We start from the raw sequence: 14,944 nt of genomic DNA on the forward strand, positions 1-14,944 counted from the left end.
CCCTCAGACCTGCCCTGCAGCTGGTGGGCTGTAGCTCAGGAGGGAGGAACAATTTAGGTTGCAGTTGTGTCTCCAGCCATTTTGGCAGCAAAGGGTGTAGGGTCTTCTCTTTCCCCATGGTGGAGAGGTGGAGGGCTGTGTGCCGCCGGCTGGTCCCATGCCTGTCAGGACTGAGGGTTTTACCTCAAGGGCTTCACAGTGTAGGGCAGGTTCTGGCCGTACGCATGTGCTCGTGCAGCCCGGCTGGAGGGGCAGGGGGCTATCTTCAGTCTGCTCTTGTTGGCCAACCCCATACATTTCCCAAATTGTCCTGTATTCCTGAGCCAGCACCATCCCGTATTCCTGAGCCAGCACCAGAGCATCTTGGCTGAGGGCGGCTGGGAGGATGTCAGGGTATTGATCTGGCAGGCTGGCACAAAGTGCTTCGAGAATCAATTTTGTCTCAGAAGGGCCCAGGGAAGTGAATATTTCCCCACTGTGACCCGCCTCTCTCCTTTCCCCTCTTCAGGCTTCCCTGAAATTACCTGGAGAGCTGGGAAGTGGGCTGGCAGCTGCCATACTGGTTTTACACAGCCCTTTGCACCACCAGGACTTCATTCGACTGCCTTAGCTGAGCTGGGGCGAGTTTTCCCCTCAGCTTTTCAGGCCGTCTCTCCCATTTTGTGGCTGGAGCCTAGTGAGGTAGTGCAGAGAAAGCTGTTCATACCCTGTGATGTGTTGTACAAGGCTAAATGCACCCTTAACCTCATTCTTCCATAAACCCACCTGCAGTGCTGGCAGGAGGGGCAGCTATCTCAGTCTGGAGACCAGGAGCCAAGGAAGAGGGATCCATGGGGCCAGTTTATAACTGTGATTTTTCTTTTTCTCCCCCCTCTCCCCTTCAGCTGTCAGCTCAGATATATTAAGCCCGTTGGTGCTCCTGCCATTCTCCCACCCCTCAAACCACCTCTGGGTTCTCCATCCCTTTCTCTGGCTTTGGCTTTTGATGTTTCAGACAGGCATATGGTGGCCAGCCTGTCTCCCTCGCTCCTCGTCCATCACCCGCTATTCACCATGGCAGCAGTTCCTGAGGGACATTTGGGTTTAAAGGGTGAGATGTCCCATCTTTTTCCCAACTCCTACATCTTTCAAACTTCCTTGCTGTAAAGCTTCTCAAACTGTTTTGTCATCTGTGTATCATTAGCAGGGAGATGTTGTTTGTTTGTGTGTTTGTTTGTTTTTACATGACTGCATTTGAAGGACTTTTTCTGCTTTAGAGGGGGAGTGTTTACAAGAGCAAGTAGTGACAGGACAAGGGGGAATGGCTTTAAACTAAAAGAGGGTAGATTTAGATTAGATATAAGGAAAAAATTATTCTCTATGAGGGTGGCAAGGTACTGGCACAGGTTGCCCAGAGAAGCTGTGGATGCCCCATCCTTGGAAGTGTTCAAGGCTGGGTTGGATGGGGCTTTGGGCAACGTGGGCTAGTGGAGGGTGTCCCTGCCCATGGCAGGGGGGTGGAACTGGATGGGCTGTAAGGTCCCTTCCAACCCAAACCGGTCTGTGATTCTATGATTTGGTGTCACATGAAAGAAGGAAAGAAGGAAGGAGATGTGAGGTGAGGCAGCAGCATTTTCCTCTTCTGTGAGGAAAGCTATCTTGGTGTGCAGCCCCTGTACGTGGGCTGATGTCATACTGTGCTCCTCCAGCGTGTGTGTCTCGAGGATGAGTAGGAGACCCAACCCTTATCACATCGCAGCTTCTTCTGAGTCTGCGCTGGAATTCACAAAATCCCAGCAGTAAATGTGCGTCATATCCCTTCTGAACAGATGCCACCGCCGCCCATGTTTCTCTAGGCCTATGTGTTGGGAAGTGAGGCCAACTGGAGGATGTCTGCATAGGGGTGACCAGGAGGGTGAGCGCATGGGCCCATCAGCTGCCCTCGATAGCAACCGGGGACACGGGGCAGGAGTGGAGCTGTCTGGAAGGGGCAGCAGAGGTTAGATCAGAGGGCAGAGTGTGTGTGCTGATTGTCTTTGTGGATGCAATTACAAAGCATGGGATGGATGGGGAATACGTGTCTCTCTATGGCAACTATCCAGCGTGCCACTTGCCCTAGCTGTTGCTTTTGGGAAGTGCGGAGGCGGTGGGCAGGAGCGAAAGGTTCATTTTGACTGGATGGCTTTCCATGAAGCTGTAGAGAACACTCACAGGTACACAACAGCCATCCTGTCTTTCCAACCATCTCCCCAGAGACCCAGACCCCACAGGAAACCTCTTGTAGTAGGAAAATGCTTTTAAGCTCCAGTTTTTTCCATTCCTGTTTTGATACTGAAAAAAACCCCAGGTTCCACTACTTTGCAAGCAGAGAAAGGGGAAAAAGATAAATCTCTTGTGATCACTGGACCTAGGTGGAACTCAAACTCAGTCTTTCCAAGACTGACTTGTTCTCAATTCTCTGTGAGGGAAGATTGGTTAAGTGATATAAAATCTTCTAGATTGCAGGTATGTCATCTGGAAAATGTCTGTCTCTGATCTTTATTTATTTATTTAAAACTGAGGTCCTGCAATGTTGGCAAATGAGGGGAAGCACATAAGCCCCTCTGAGTGGGCTGATAGCGTTTCACTTTCACGTGGCACCTTGTACCTGCTTTTGAAGGCTTTCAGAGTGATTTGCAGAGCTGAAGGCTGAATTCTAACTGCATGTTTCACGGCAAGCTGGCCCTGGCACGGCAGAGCTGTGGCAATCCTACGCAGCACATAGGAATTTGTTTCAGCTTTGTATCATCACCACCTTGCCTGCGATAAGGGCTGGCTTTCCCTTTCCCGGAGGAGAGGGGGTTGTTCTGCCGTTGGCGTGGGCTGGAGTGACAAGAGCTGCAGTGACTAGGGGTGCATCGGTGGAGAGCGCCATGGGTGATTTGGCGATGAGGGGAAGATTCAAAGTCTGGAGCTCAGAGGCTTGGGCAATTTTAAAATCAACAATTTAGCTTTGATTTTCCAGATGAGTAGCAAAATCTAATAGATTGATAGGGATTTTTGTTTGGTTTCCTTTTCTTTTGTCTCTCGCTGTCTAAGAGCGGGTTTATCATAGGCAGTTCAGCATTGCAGTGAGCTCAGGAAAGCAGCGTTCACAGAGCAGCTCAGCTTCCCTGTTACCACATGCTGACTCAACAGAGGTCCCCAAAAAGAGATGCTGAGCAATGACTCCAAGTTCACTCCCTATTTTTTGGAGCACTGTCCCTGTCTTCAGGACAGATATAGAACCTTATTTTTCTCCTCAGCTGTGCTCTCACCATACTGCTTGCACCCATTTAAATGTATATGTGACATTAAGGATTATTAGAGGCTTTTATTTTAAGAAATGAACTTGCATCAATAAAGTGTTCTTAAAAGCCCTGGATGTTTTTGGCTGTACCTTCAGAATTGACTTCTGCAAACTCTTCGGATATTGAACTGAGGAGAAGAGAGGAAGGAAGTCAGGTTGTGGGCAGAGTGAGCATTTGTATTTTAGCCTCAAGCAAAGTTTTGGTTTTGCCTTTCTCAGGTAGAAGGCAGATTGCCCAGCGCCGGTACCTCCAGTGGGACTTGCTTGATAACCTTTAGCTGCAACGTTGCAAAGAAGACTCTGACCTCTAAATATAGATTTGGATATTTATAAATCCGATGCTTTGTACACACAGCATTCGGTGGGACATAAACAGCTCCAGCAAATTGTATTTACCTCCAGCACGGAAACAAACGCTTGATTGCATCACATGAGCTTGCTCAGTGGCTTTTATTTATATACTGCTGGCCACACCAGGCTGGGAAAGGGGGAATGCTTCCTTTTGTCTTTCGACCCCTAAAAGACCCTGGAGTCTTCTTGCGAGCTACTATTTGCCCTCTTCCTAAGCTCTTTGGTAGGCTGTTCACATCTTATTTTATAGACTCTGAGTATGTACATATAAATATACACATTTCAGAGTCATGTGGTCTACTTTTCTCAAGAATAACAGACGGCAGCTTTATGATCTGAGTGATTTTATTTGAACACAGCTGTGGCCTTGTGATTTAAATATTTCAATAAATTTTAAACTAACTAGATGAGAGGAAACTGTGCAGGGAAAACAGGTTAGAGCACGGAAAGAGGATTCCCTGAGGACAGAGGTAATATGGGCTCTGCACAAACGCTCTTGGCCTTATCTTCCTCTCATGAGAAGGCCCCTGACACCCTCCTTGGTCGGAAAGTCCATCCCAGCATCCTCTCCCCTCCCTGCAGAGGTGCTCCTGACGGCAGTCAGAGGCGGATAAATGGAAATCAGTGGCTGGGGGTGAGGGAGAGGTGTTCCTTTGGGTCCAGGCTGGCTAAAATGCAGCCCCAGGCTCTGAGTGTGTTTGTTCAGGCATTGCTGCACCTTTGAGCATCTGATTATGAGAGGTGTTTGAGGAGCTTTTGGCTTCTTGTTCAGCAGCATGAATTCCTTGTTTTTCTCGGACGTCTCCTGATGAGAAGAGGGGAAGGGGAACTGCAGGAGCAGACTGCAGACTTGGCCGCCATGCTCTTGGTCTTGACAACTGGATTGTTTTGAAATGATCACGACTCTTGTTTGTTGGGCTGTATCCTATCAACTTGCCTGTTCCAAAGGATGGCATACCTGTTGCTGTGTAAATGTACCAATGAGGTACCACTTTTCAGAAGTAAAAGAGGCTTTGCAACATCATCACATTGGAATCTCTTTGTAGGATCAGGCCCTTAATCATTTTGTGCTGTAGCTTCTTCCTATTTAAATGGCGGTAAGGACTGTTTGTTCCTAAAAGGCCAAGAGATTTAATTCATGTGGGATGATTAGAGAATAGCGGTGATAATGCTACTTTTAATTGCAAACAGTGTGTATTAGGGTTTGTCTTTCCTTGTGCCAATGATGATATTTCTGTTTTTTTCTCAAAGGTCCCCCTGTGTTCATTAAAAAACCTGTGGACCAAATCGGTGTGTCAGGAGGGGTGGCCTCCTTTGTATGCCAAGCGACTGGAGACCCAAAGCCACGGGTCACCTGGAACAAGAAAGGGAAGAAAGTGAACTCTCAGAGGTTTGAGGTAAGAGGTGTCCTTGAAATTTGTGTCTGTGTATGTATATAGAAAGAGAGAGAGACTGACGCAAAGCAGCTAGTGCTTTTTGGCCATTCTCAAACCCGATAATAAAGGGAGGTTTGGAAGGGGAGGAGTTTTAACAGCAGGAGGACTGAAATGCAAGCTCTTGGCCATGTCAACGGCTGGGTTTGTTCCAAAGCAAGAGAGAACTTGGCTCACTTACGTTATTGGAGTTTTTTCTTCTGTTTTGTTGATTTTTTTCCACTTCCCAGGATGTAGTAGTGCCTTCTTCCTTCCCTAAGAAACTCCAACTAAGCTGGTACTTCTTCAGCTCTGTAAATGTACCTTTCCTACCCATCCCTGGCTTGTTACTTTAACCCTGGGACAGCCTGGAGTAAATATTACAGTTGCTGGCAACCAGACCCAAGCAATTGGCATCATTTAGATAGAAATGGAGAAATGAGGACTAGGAGGTCATCCTGTGGAATTTGCTGTGGGATTCAGCCCTGCCAGGCATCTGTGTACTGAGAGGAGCTTTGTGGTGTCAGCTGCCCATGCAGATGGAGGAACAAGGCAGGGGTTCATTTTTATTTTGTTTTCACTTGGTCTGTTTTCCCCTCCTTCATCACAGTTGTACTCTGAACACCCACCCCACACACACTGTCACCATTGCTCGTTCTTTCAGAGCGTTCGAGATGTATGTAGCAGTTTTGGTGGGTCAGTGGTCAGGGACAGGGTTTGGCATGGACAGTTCTCTGGCACCTTGAGGTCACTGGAGAGATAAGTTGACCGTGTCGGTTAAGTGTAGGGGACTGTGGGGCAGCTGCTGAAGTGTGTGCGAGTGTGTGTGCTTGTCTATATGCTGATGCCACCTTTAGAAGCAGTAATGAACCTTTTACTTGCGACCCAAGGATGCTTACTATGTGTGTCTCTCTCTTTCCCTTTATCCCCCAGACAATTGAATTTGATGAAAGTGCAGGTGCTGTTTTGAGGATCCAACCCCTCCGGACTCCCCGGGATGAGAACATTTACGAGTGTGTTGCTCAAAACCCTCACGGGGAGGTCACCGTCCATGCTAAGCTCACCGTCCTCCGAGGTAAAGAGCATGCCTACCTGCCATGTGTCAGTGTCACAGGGGAGAAGGGACCCTTCAGCTTCTTCCTTCCTTCACACAAGTGGGAAGGCTGTCACAAAACGCGTGGCCAAGGCACAAAGTCCTCCTTTTTCAGTTTGTTCTGACCTGTCAGATCTGCTTGCTGTTATTAGCTCAGAGAGTCATAAAATTGCTATGTAAGAAACAAGCTAAAACTAGACCACTTCAGGAGCTTTGACTGGATGATGTGCTGAGGCTCCTTCCAACCTGAATTATCCTATAACTTCATGATCTTCCCTCCCCGCCAATAAAAATTCCTTCCCCAGGTTTAGGAGCAGCACCAGAAACTCCTCATCTTTCTCAGAAATGTGGTGCCATTCATCCAGACACCCAGAAAAACCTTCTTCCCTGAGGAATCACTTAATGGGCTGAGGTTAAGATGATTATGCATCTACATGGGCTTTCACACAGTGGCAGCAATGCCAACCTCTTTCCTTGTGCAAGACAAATATTTTGCCCTTCTTGGGGGCATCTTCCCTCTTCCCAGAGGTCCTTCACTCCGTGCACTCTCCAAGAGAACAGTTCCCCCTCTCCATTTTGTTCTGGTTCTTTTTTTCACTTGTCCCTGCTGTAGAGGATGTTTACATGGATGCCTCCTTCATGTCATCTGTTTGAAATATGCTCCCTGAACTTGATGTGGGGGAGGGAACAATATGCTATTGCTGTGGATGCCTCTGGATGTTTACTGTTATTACCCCGGAGATCTGTAAAATTGCTATGTGAAACACTAAGCTAGGCTGCTTGCTAAAGCTGACCCATTTTAGGGGAGAAGACGTGTGGTGTTCTCTGTTCAAAGCACAGGGCAATGCAGATGATCCTGGCAGGAAGGGTGTGGTGGATAACTAACTGCCTGGGAGCTCCTGAAGGGAATTTAGCTTGGGAACTTTGGCTATCGATGGAGCCATGAGCAGGAGGTGCTATGGACAAGCCATGGGCTTTTGAATAGGGGTGAGTTTCTGCAGTGAACATGGCTAACAGTGGTTTTAGGTGCTCCAGGCACTGTGTGGTCCTCAGAAGGCCAAGTGATAGCTCTGCCTAAATGCCAGTTGCCTTTTCTTCAACAATTTCAGTGTTCTCTCCAAAAGCATCTTAAATCCTTTTGTTTGAGCAGTCAGTGAGCACATCCCTAATAGTGCAGAGTGCAAATCCCCAGTGTGCAGCAGCAAATAAAGACCAAACATAAAGGGCACATGGCAAAGCCCTTGACCTCCCCTTGTAGCGGGGAACATCCCTTCTGCTGCTCACCTGGCAGGCTCTGTGTTATCGAGACGCTGGCTTTGAGCGTGCGGGCCCATGGTCCAGTCATGCCTGACAGATTTGTGTAGGTGCACTTAAATCTTAGTGTAGCTGCTTTGCCTGGCACGACATTTAACCTTCTGTTAGCAGTACGTGGTGGGATGTATCTGTCAGGAGATTGGAACAGCACTTATATGACAAGAGCTTGTCTAGCTGTGATTATCCCAGAGGGCTGGGAGCCTTATTCTTCACACTTATTCCCATATATTCCTTGGGAGCCGCGCAGTCTGGGAGAAGCGCCCCTGCAATCATACTCAAAATTTCTACCCCTTGAATTTAGCTACGAGCGGTGGCAAGAGGGAAGCTTGTCCTCCAGCTGCTGCCCTCACAAATCCCCTGGATTCTTACAGCATTTTTAAGGCACTCTCCACCAAAAGAAAGCTGCAGTGTATGGGGAATGACGAGCTGAGCTCAGTGACTGTCCTTAGGGACCAAGGTTCCTTGTACACGTCTTTTTGCAGCTCTTCCTTCCGGTGTCAGCACCATACACGTGTCAGCTAGAGAGACAGATGACAGAACAGGAGCTACATCTCCCCACTGCCTGACTAATTACGCACTTTGCTGATCCCACCAGCACATTATTACTGTGTGCTTTGCTCCTGTGTTGTGCTGCTTTCGCTCCTGTTCTGTTTGCCTAACAGGACCTTGTTTGGTAGCTTTGTTAACTGACTGTGCAAGAGCAGCTACGGTACCCAGGTCTTGAAATTCGGGGGAGCAGTAATTAGCTGCAGGCCTGGGCCAAGGCATTGTTGAAGAGCATCAAGGAAGCAGTTTCTGTAGCACACCCTCCCCTTCCTTACTCAGATGGAGTTATTCCATCCTTAATCTTTCCTTAGCTTTCACACAGTGAAGATTGTCTCCTCTTTATCCGCATTTTTAAGTGCTGGGAAAGTTAAAAGGACCAAGCACAAATCCACTAATCTCCACAATGACAAAGTTAGCATGCTGGCATTTATTCCTCTCTTTTTCCTCCCCGCTTCTGCATTCACCCACTCTCCTGTTTGTCTTTTCTGTATCTCTCCTTGCAAGGCCTCCTCCTCCTTTCCGTCTCTCTTCTCTCACTTTCAGAACTAAGGCTTAGCATAAAGGTGGGGGCTGCTCCACAGCTTGGAGATGAATGTGAGCTGTCATTCGCAGAAGCTGTTACCTTGGCATGCTGTGGAGTATGGAAACCTGCGCCCCAGCTGTCACAAACACTGCAGGATGGGCTTTGTAGTAATCCTGCAGCCTGTTGGCTGTGCTGTTGTAATCAGACATACGTGTGTGTACCTTCATGCTATATACATGCATGAACAGTTAGGGGATTTCCTTAACGCCGGTGCAGACAGACTCATGAACAGAAGCAGAAAAAATACATTCTTCCCTACTACATGCAGCTGCTGAAGGGACTGAGAGTAAACCCCTTTTTGCTTATGCACATGACTACTCCTGGATCAGACCCTGGTAGAAATCCACATGCATTCACTTAAAAACAGGAAGCTGCAAGAGAGGAAACCTTTGGGAGCTTCTGAGAAGCAGAGCTTGTGATGGACACCGTTCAACTTAGACAAAGTCTCTTAACACCAGCTCTGCTGGCTTGTTTGTCCTTCCTGCTCTGTTTCTCAAGGGATCTGAGTTTTGATAGGGCTGGGGAGCCTTGCTGTTCTTCCTCAGCTGGCTAGGCATAGCGCCTGCAAACCTGATTCCTGCAGAGCCCAAAGAAAAGAAAAAGTGGTTTGGGGAAGCATTTTCCAGTTATCGTTGACTCCAGCTGCTATCATTTTTCATTATAGGCTTAAAGGAAGCTAGCTGGCACAGGCACCCCAGCTCCCAGTTGGTATAGTTTCTCTAAGCTCCACGCTCCCAGAGAAGGAATACGTATTTTTAATTATTCTTACTGCTTCCTGTGTGCAGATTATACTTTCCCTCCACTGTTTAGCAGCCTGAGACACAGATTCTTGTGCTGCAAAGGATTGTCCGATGCTGTCAGCACCTGAGTGGGCTGCGAGCACAGGGGAGCCTTGCGGCAACCTTCTGCCTGCATTGCCTGTGCTGCTGGGAGGCACAGGCTGGGTTTCAAGCAGGGGCCGGACAGGCTTAGTTCTTTGCTCCGTTGAAGCTGATAGAGTTCCGTGGAGGTTACCCTGTGTGAGTAATTAGTAAATGCAACATGATGCCATAAAAACCAGTGCTTGATCCAGTTAAATGTAACGGAACAAAATTTCTTGTGCCCTGATATATCGCTTGCTGCGTACTGCCCAATGCTGCCTTTTCCAGAGGATTACTGCACTCTGGAAACTGAGGAAAACTGGCTGTTAGACATGTAAGGTCTGTAGTACTTACTACCGAAGTGTGATTCAGGCTGCTTACAGAACTTATTTTTCTAGTGATTCCCTGTTGATTCTTTTTTTATGAAGTGTTCCTACATTTCTCTAACAATTCTGGCCTGACATTTTCCTCACACATTTCCTACTCCAAGAGGACATCTGGTGTGGGCACGTATGAAGTTCCAGCAAGATCCCTGCTGTTTTGTTGTTTTTTGTAATTGTTGGCTTCAGATCAGCAAAAGGTAAACAAAAATTGGTTCTAGATGCTCAGCAGAAAGCACCGAATCCCACAGGAATGCATCTTAAAGAGAAACTGGCCCCTCTGAAATGTTACCTTGCCACTTGAAAAATTCTTGGCAGACTTTCTTCAAACTGGACTTGTTTTGCTTTTCTTTTAGTGACCTGAAAATCAGGCCACGTTGAAAGCAGATTAGTTCTGTATCTTATGAATAATGTCAGAGTGATTTTAACTCAGATGCCTCTATAAAGGAGGGTACACCGGGATATATTAGTGTAGGGAAGGCAGTGTATTACCTGCTCTGCTCTGGGTCCAACACACATATCTAAGTGTGTATTTATTGTCTGCAGGCCTGCAAATTTTTAATAACATTGTTAGGCTATTACTATTTTTGTAGTAAAACTTCTAGACCAAAATAAATGGGATCAACAGACAGAGCGCGTTGCTGAGACTCCTGGCATGTATTAAAATTGTCTTGGGCTGTGAAATAACAGTTAACTAAGACACAAGTACATACATAGTGATGGAAAGAACTTCTTGATGTATTTTCAGAAGGTGCGTAAGGCTGGGATACCTGTTGAGGAGGAGGCAGCTGTAAGCGTTCATACACTTAATGCAAAGAACAGGACTAAGTTTAAGGAGTGCTGTATTTTGATCATGATTCTGCTTAAAACTGGTGCCACTCAAGCTGCTTCATCTCTGTGTTCTTGGTTTTTCCACCTTGAAGTGTGGATAGTTGACTGCTTAGAGTCCAGCCAGCATCCATGAGCTGGGTCGCATATCTCCAGAGAAGAGCAAAAAATTCTCTTCTTCACTTCAGCAGCATCCTCATAGAGAGTGGCTCTCTGGATTCAATACGTAGTGCGTCTGTACAATCTCACACCCTCCTTCTCCTCTAAATTATTAAACAACTGTGCACACCCTGCAGGAAAAAGAGCAGCAGCAACACCCGCTTTATCTTTCTTTATCATCCTCATTTCCAGCACAGCTAATTATCTAAATGCAGAGCTGCCACCTTCTCGAGTGACAAGGAGACAATGAGCACCGGTGTCTCCCTTCGGCTGTAGCTGGTGACCCTTGCTTTTTCTGTATGACCGTGTGTGTGTGAGCGCATGCGCCCAGGTCGGTCCGAGGCGTGTCTGCCAGCACAGAGCATGTCCTCTGGTAGGATTTATTGTAAATGAATGCTGAAGTGCTCTTCTCTTCTTTTCTCTCCCTGCCTCCCTCCATCCCTCCTCCCCTAGTCTTTCTCACCCTACTTTGTTCAGTGGCCTTGAGGTAATTCATCGAGGGGGCCTTTAAACAACTGAGTCTAAGAGCAGGTATGAACAAGGTGTTTGGGATGCTCCGTTAATATGGCAAGTGCAACACGTGAAAACATTCGCCTGCGTAAGCTAGCATGATTTTCAACAGCAGGCAGCTGCCCAGATGTGTCCTTGAAGCGTCTTCAGCTTGCATCTTGGTTCTTTTGTTCTTGCAGTTGCCTGGGCTGCTTTCAGAAAGAGAATTCACAATCCAAAACATTCCTGATTTTTTTTATTTGATAACAGGTTTGGGCTGGTGTTTGGGGATTGATGGGGAGGGTGGCAGGGCATGTGTGTGCATGTCTTCTGGGGATTGAGTTGAGGTTGTAATTGCATTATTACAGGGAATCCAATTGTTAGGGGATGAAGGCAGTTTCACTTCCCTGGCAGGAAGGAAGTCAGTGCAATATGTGATGTTCAGAGATGCTTCCTCCGCTGATCTGATCCACAAATCTGATCACGCCTCTAGTCGCAGTTGTTTTAATTAAACTCAGAGGAATTCTGCACATTGTGCTGCAAGATTAACATTTTTGTTTAATTAGAAACACTCAGTAATAATAGTTGTACCAGGCCTCCCCCAACACACACACGTGCATACACACATACACACTCCCCTTGCCAGCAAGAGGACTGCTCTCTCTGTGGATTAATTGGTTTGTGAAATTAACGGACGCGGGTTTGAGCCAGGTGGAGTAGCATCACCAGGGAGCAGGATAAAAGCAGTAATCAATAATGATGTCATTTGCAGCCAATGCGGCAGCAGCTCCGCGACTCCTTAACAACACACCACCGCCTGGTTAAATAGGAGAAGGGAAGAGAAGACGTTAAAAGCCTGGCTGAGAGCTGTGCAAAGGCAAAGCAATTCCCAGGGCCCCTCTGTCCTGAGCTCACTCTTGGGGGGCTGGGGTTTTGCAGCACACATGATGTGCAAGAGCACAGGCTCTTCGGAGACTTCTGCAATGCCCAAGCACAGCCTGGTGAGCTGAGAACTCCAAGGTTTGGTTCAGTCCCTAGTTAAAGATGTTTACATTTCTATTTAGAATGCGATATCCTGGTTTAGAGGTGCTTCAGATGCACCAAAATGACTACGCCTTTATACAACTGTAAGTTTGTCTGTACTAGGAGATCTGTATTGCTTTAGCAGTTATAAAATGGTGCGTGTTTTTGTTTGTGGTCAGATTCCTTTGATATATGAGGAGAGGTGGGGTTAATACATTTCACTCTCCAGCGAGTCACAATAGATCCTTTATAACTCTCCAACAATGGTCAGAGGAAGGAAACAATGCACATTTTTAAACACACAATTGAGGCATTTAAACCCTTTTCTTTCTGCAGTAGCTGTGCGCTGCTAATAACGGTATTAGACGAGAGTTTCTTGGCCTCGGGTATCGGACCACCGCACAAACCTTTAGCTCTGCCTTTATGATTTCATAAATTTATAGAAGTTGAGCATGAGGCACAGCAGTGTGGAATAGCTCTTACCCAAATCATACGTGTTTGGAGCTTGCGTGGAGCAGTACTAGAATCTGGCGATTCTGCTTTGCTCTTAGAGAAGACACCCACCATAGCAAGGCCACTGGGTTTCTCTCTTGTTCCACCACCTCTGGGTTCAGCCATACGTAGTTTGGCTCCATTGCTTCTGATACGTAACGTGCCAACGGTAGGAAATGAGCTCTTGTTGTGTTTGCAGTTGGCAGCGATGTTTCCCAACCAAGGCAAGGGTTTCCAGTCCACCTCTGCTGCTGTTGTGAGAGCTCCCATTGCTTTCGGGGGGGAGGGTGTGATTTTATTTTTTAGAAAGCCTACTTTTTTAAAATCCTTTTTTTTTAAAAAAAATCCATCTATTTACCGAGGCTGTGATTCCTCAACATCCCTCATTTGAAATGACAAAGAATCCCTATAAAGTCTCACCCTGATGCCCGCATCCTCCTTCCAAGCTACCCTCCCCCAAAGAGTGATTTTCTGGGGGGAAAGAAAAAAAAAAGGCATGTTCCTGATCTCTATCAGCCAGCATAAGAGCTCTCTTCCACATGAGTTAGGAGGTCGTGACAAAGATTATGGGGGAAGCACTGGGGTTTTGTATTAGTTATCACAAATTAGTCAGCATCGGTTAGGATTGCCCTCCTCACCCTCATTAGCGAAGGCAAAGGCAAGAATGAGAGGAAGCAGGAAGCTCGGGTGAGCCTGTCTTCTAGGTGCTGGTGCCACGTCCCTCTTCTTCTAGGGCAGCAGCACTCTGAATTAATAAGTCTAAAAATCACACCCTGTCTGACAGCACTTGGCTTATTGTTGTTATGTGTGTCCCCTCTGGTAACTACAGCTGGATGATATTTTCCTCTCCTTTCTCTCTTAGTTTCCACTGTGTCTTTGACGGGCTTTTTCACGTAGTCACTTTCATTATTTCTCTTGTGCAGTTTGTTTCGTACTGTGGGGTCTGAAGGGGGAAGACGAATCACTGCTTTAAATTGTGACTGTATAGACTGTACGCTGCAGTGCAGAGATCTTTGCCATATGTGTGCACAGCTTCTGCTGTAAAAACAAATAAGTGGAAACCACCTACCTGACAGAGGGATTCAGCGCAAGACCGGGAGAAACTTGGAAATTACTATTCCCATGCCCCAAAGGGTTTTAATAGATTGCATTTAAATGTATAATCTTCTTGTGGGACCTTAGACGAAATGGACAAGCTGGTAAATTTTACTGCGTAATGTGTTTTCACAAACCACCTATGGACCATTCACTGTAGCCTTGTTTTAAATTGCATTGCACAGAGTACTGGGCAGCAAGTCTGCCTGATGCTTTCTTCAGTGAACAGCTCCTTCAGCTGCCCTGGTCCCTAGCACGTGTTTAACCACTCTTCCTTTGTTCCCTGCCACCAGAGGACCAGTTGCCTCCCGGCTTCCCAAACATTGATATGGGGCCCCAGCTGAAAGTGGTGGAGCGGACACGAACAGCCACAATGCTCTGTGCGGCCAGTGGGAACCCAGACCCAGAGATCACTTGGTTTAAGGACTTCCTGCCTGTCGACCCCAGCGCGAGCAACGGGAGAATAAAACAACTGAGATCAGGTAAGGTCTCTGCGGGAGACTGGAGGAATTGAGACTCAGAGCTGTGAAGAGACTGCTCAGAGGTTTCTGAAGCAGAAGAGAGGACTGATAGAAATGGGCCCCCCTGGTGTGGATTGGGGCATTAGCTTTTCTTTGGGTTTGGGACTCACGTTCTTACCCAGGGAGTGGTTGGAGTATTTTCCCCTCCAACCCATCCTCCTGGCCTTCCCTGCTGCCTAGCTGACATCAGAGGAATCACAGCAGGGAAGCTGGTTCCCATCCTGGAGACACTGCAACTAGTTCACTGGATAACAGTGCTCTCGCGGCTCAGGGGAAACCGGGGGCTGAGGGTTTCCTCCTCAGGCCAAGAACTGGGTGAGGAAGAAAGAGAACCGCTACAGCAGACACGGCTTTTTAGACCACACGCAACCACAGCTCAAGGCAGCTCTTACTGTCGAAACGTGGCCTTGTTGGCGTAAACTGAGCCCCTCAAAGCCGGCGTTGAAGAACAGCTCTTGCAGGATCTCTCCGGCATCAAGTCCCTGCAGTCA

The 14,944-nt window shown here is 47.3% G+C and overlaps 1 protein-coding gene across 8 annotated transcripts in view; it reads left to right on the plus strand.

The window, feature by feature from the left end:
• PTPRS (protein tyrosine phosphatase receptor type S) overlaps positions 1-14,944 on the plus strand; it is a 162,410-nt gene that overhangs the window by 77,120 nt on the left and 70,346 nt on the right. For all 8 annotated transcript variants that reach the window (XM_054805126.1, XM_054805130.1, XM_054805129.1 and 5 more), the window contains exons 3-5: positions 4,910-5,055; positions 6,004-6,145; positions 14,226-14,414. In XM_054805126.1, coding sequence (XP_054661101.1) covers positions 4,910-5,055; positions 6,004-6,145; positions 14,226-14,414 — 477 coding nt within the window. The remainder of the gene's footprint in view (positions 1-4,909; positions 5,056-6,003; positions 6,146-14,225; positions 14,415-14,944) is intronic.

The sequence above is a fragment of the Grus americana genome, chromosome 28 (assembly GCF_028858705.1).
Source record: "Grus americana isolate bGruAme1 chromosome 28, bGruAme1.mat, whole genome shotgun sequence".
NCBI classification, from domain to species: domain Eukaryota; kingdom Metazoa; phylum Chordata; class Aves; order Gruiformes; family Gruidae; genus Grus; species Grus americana.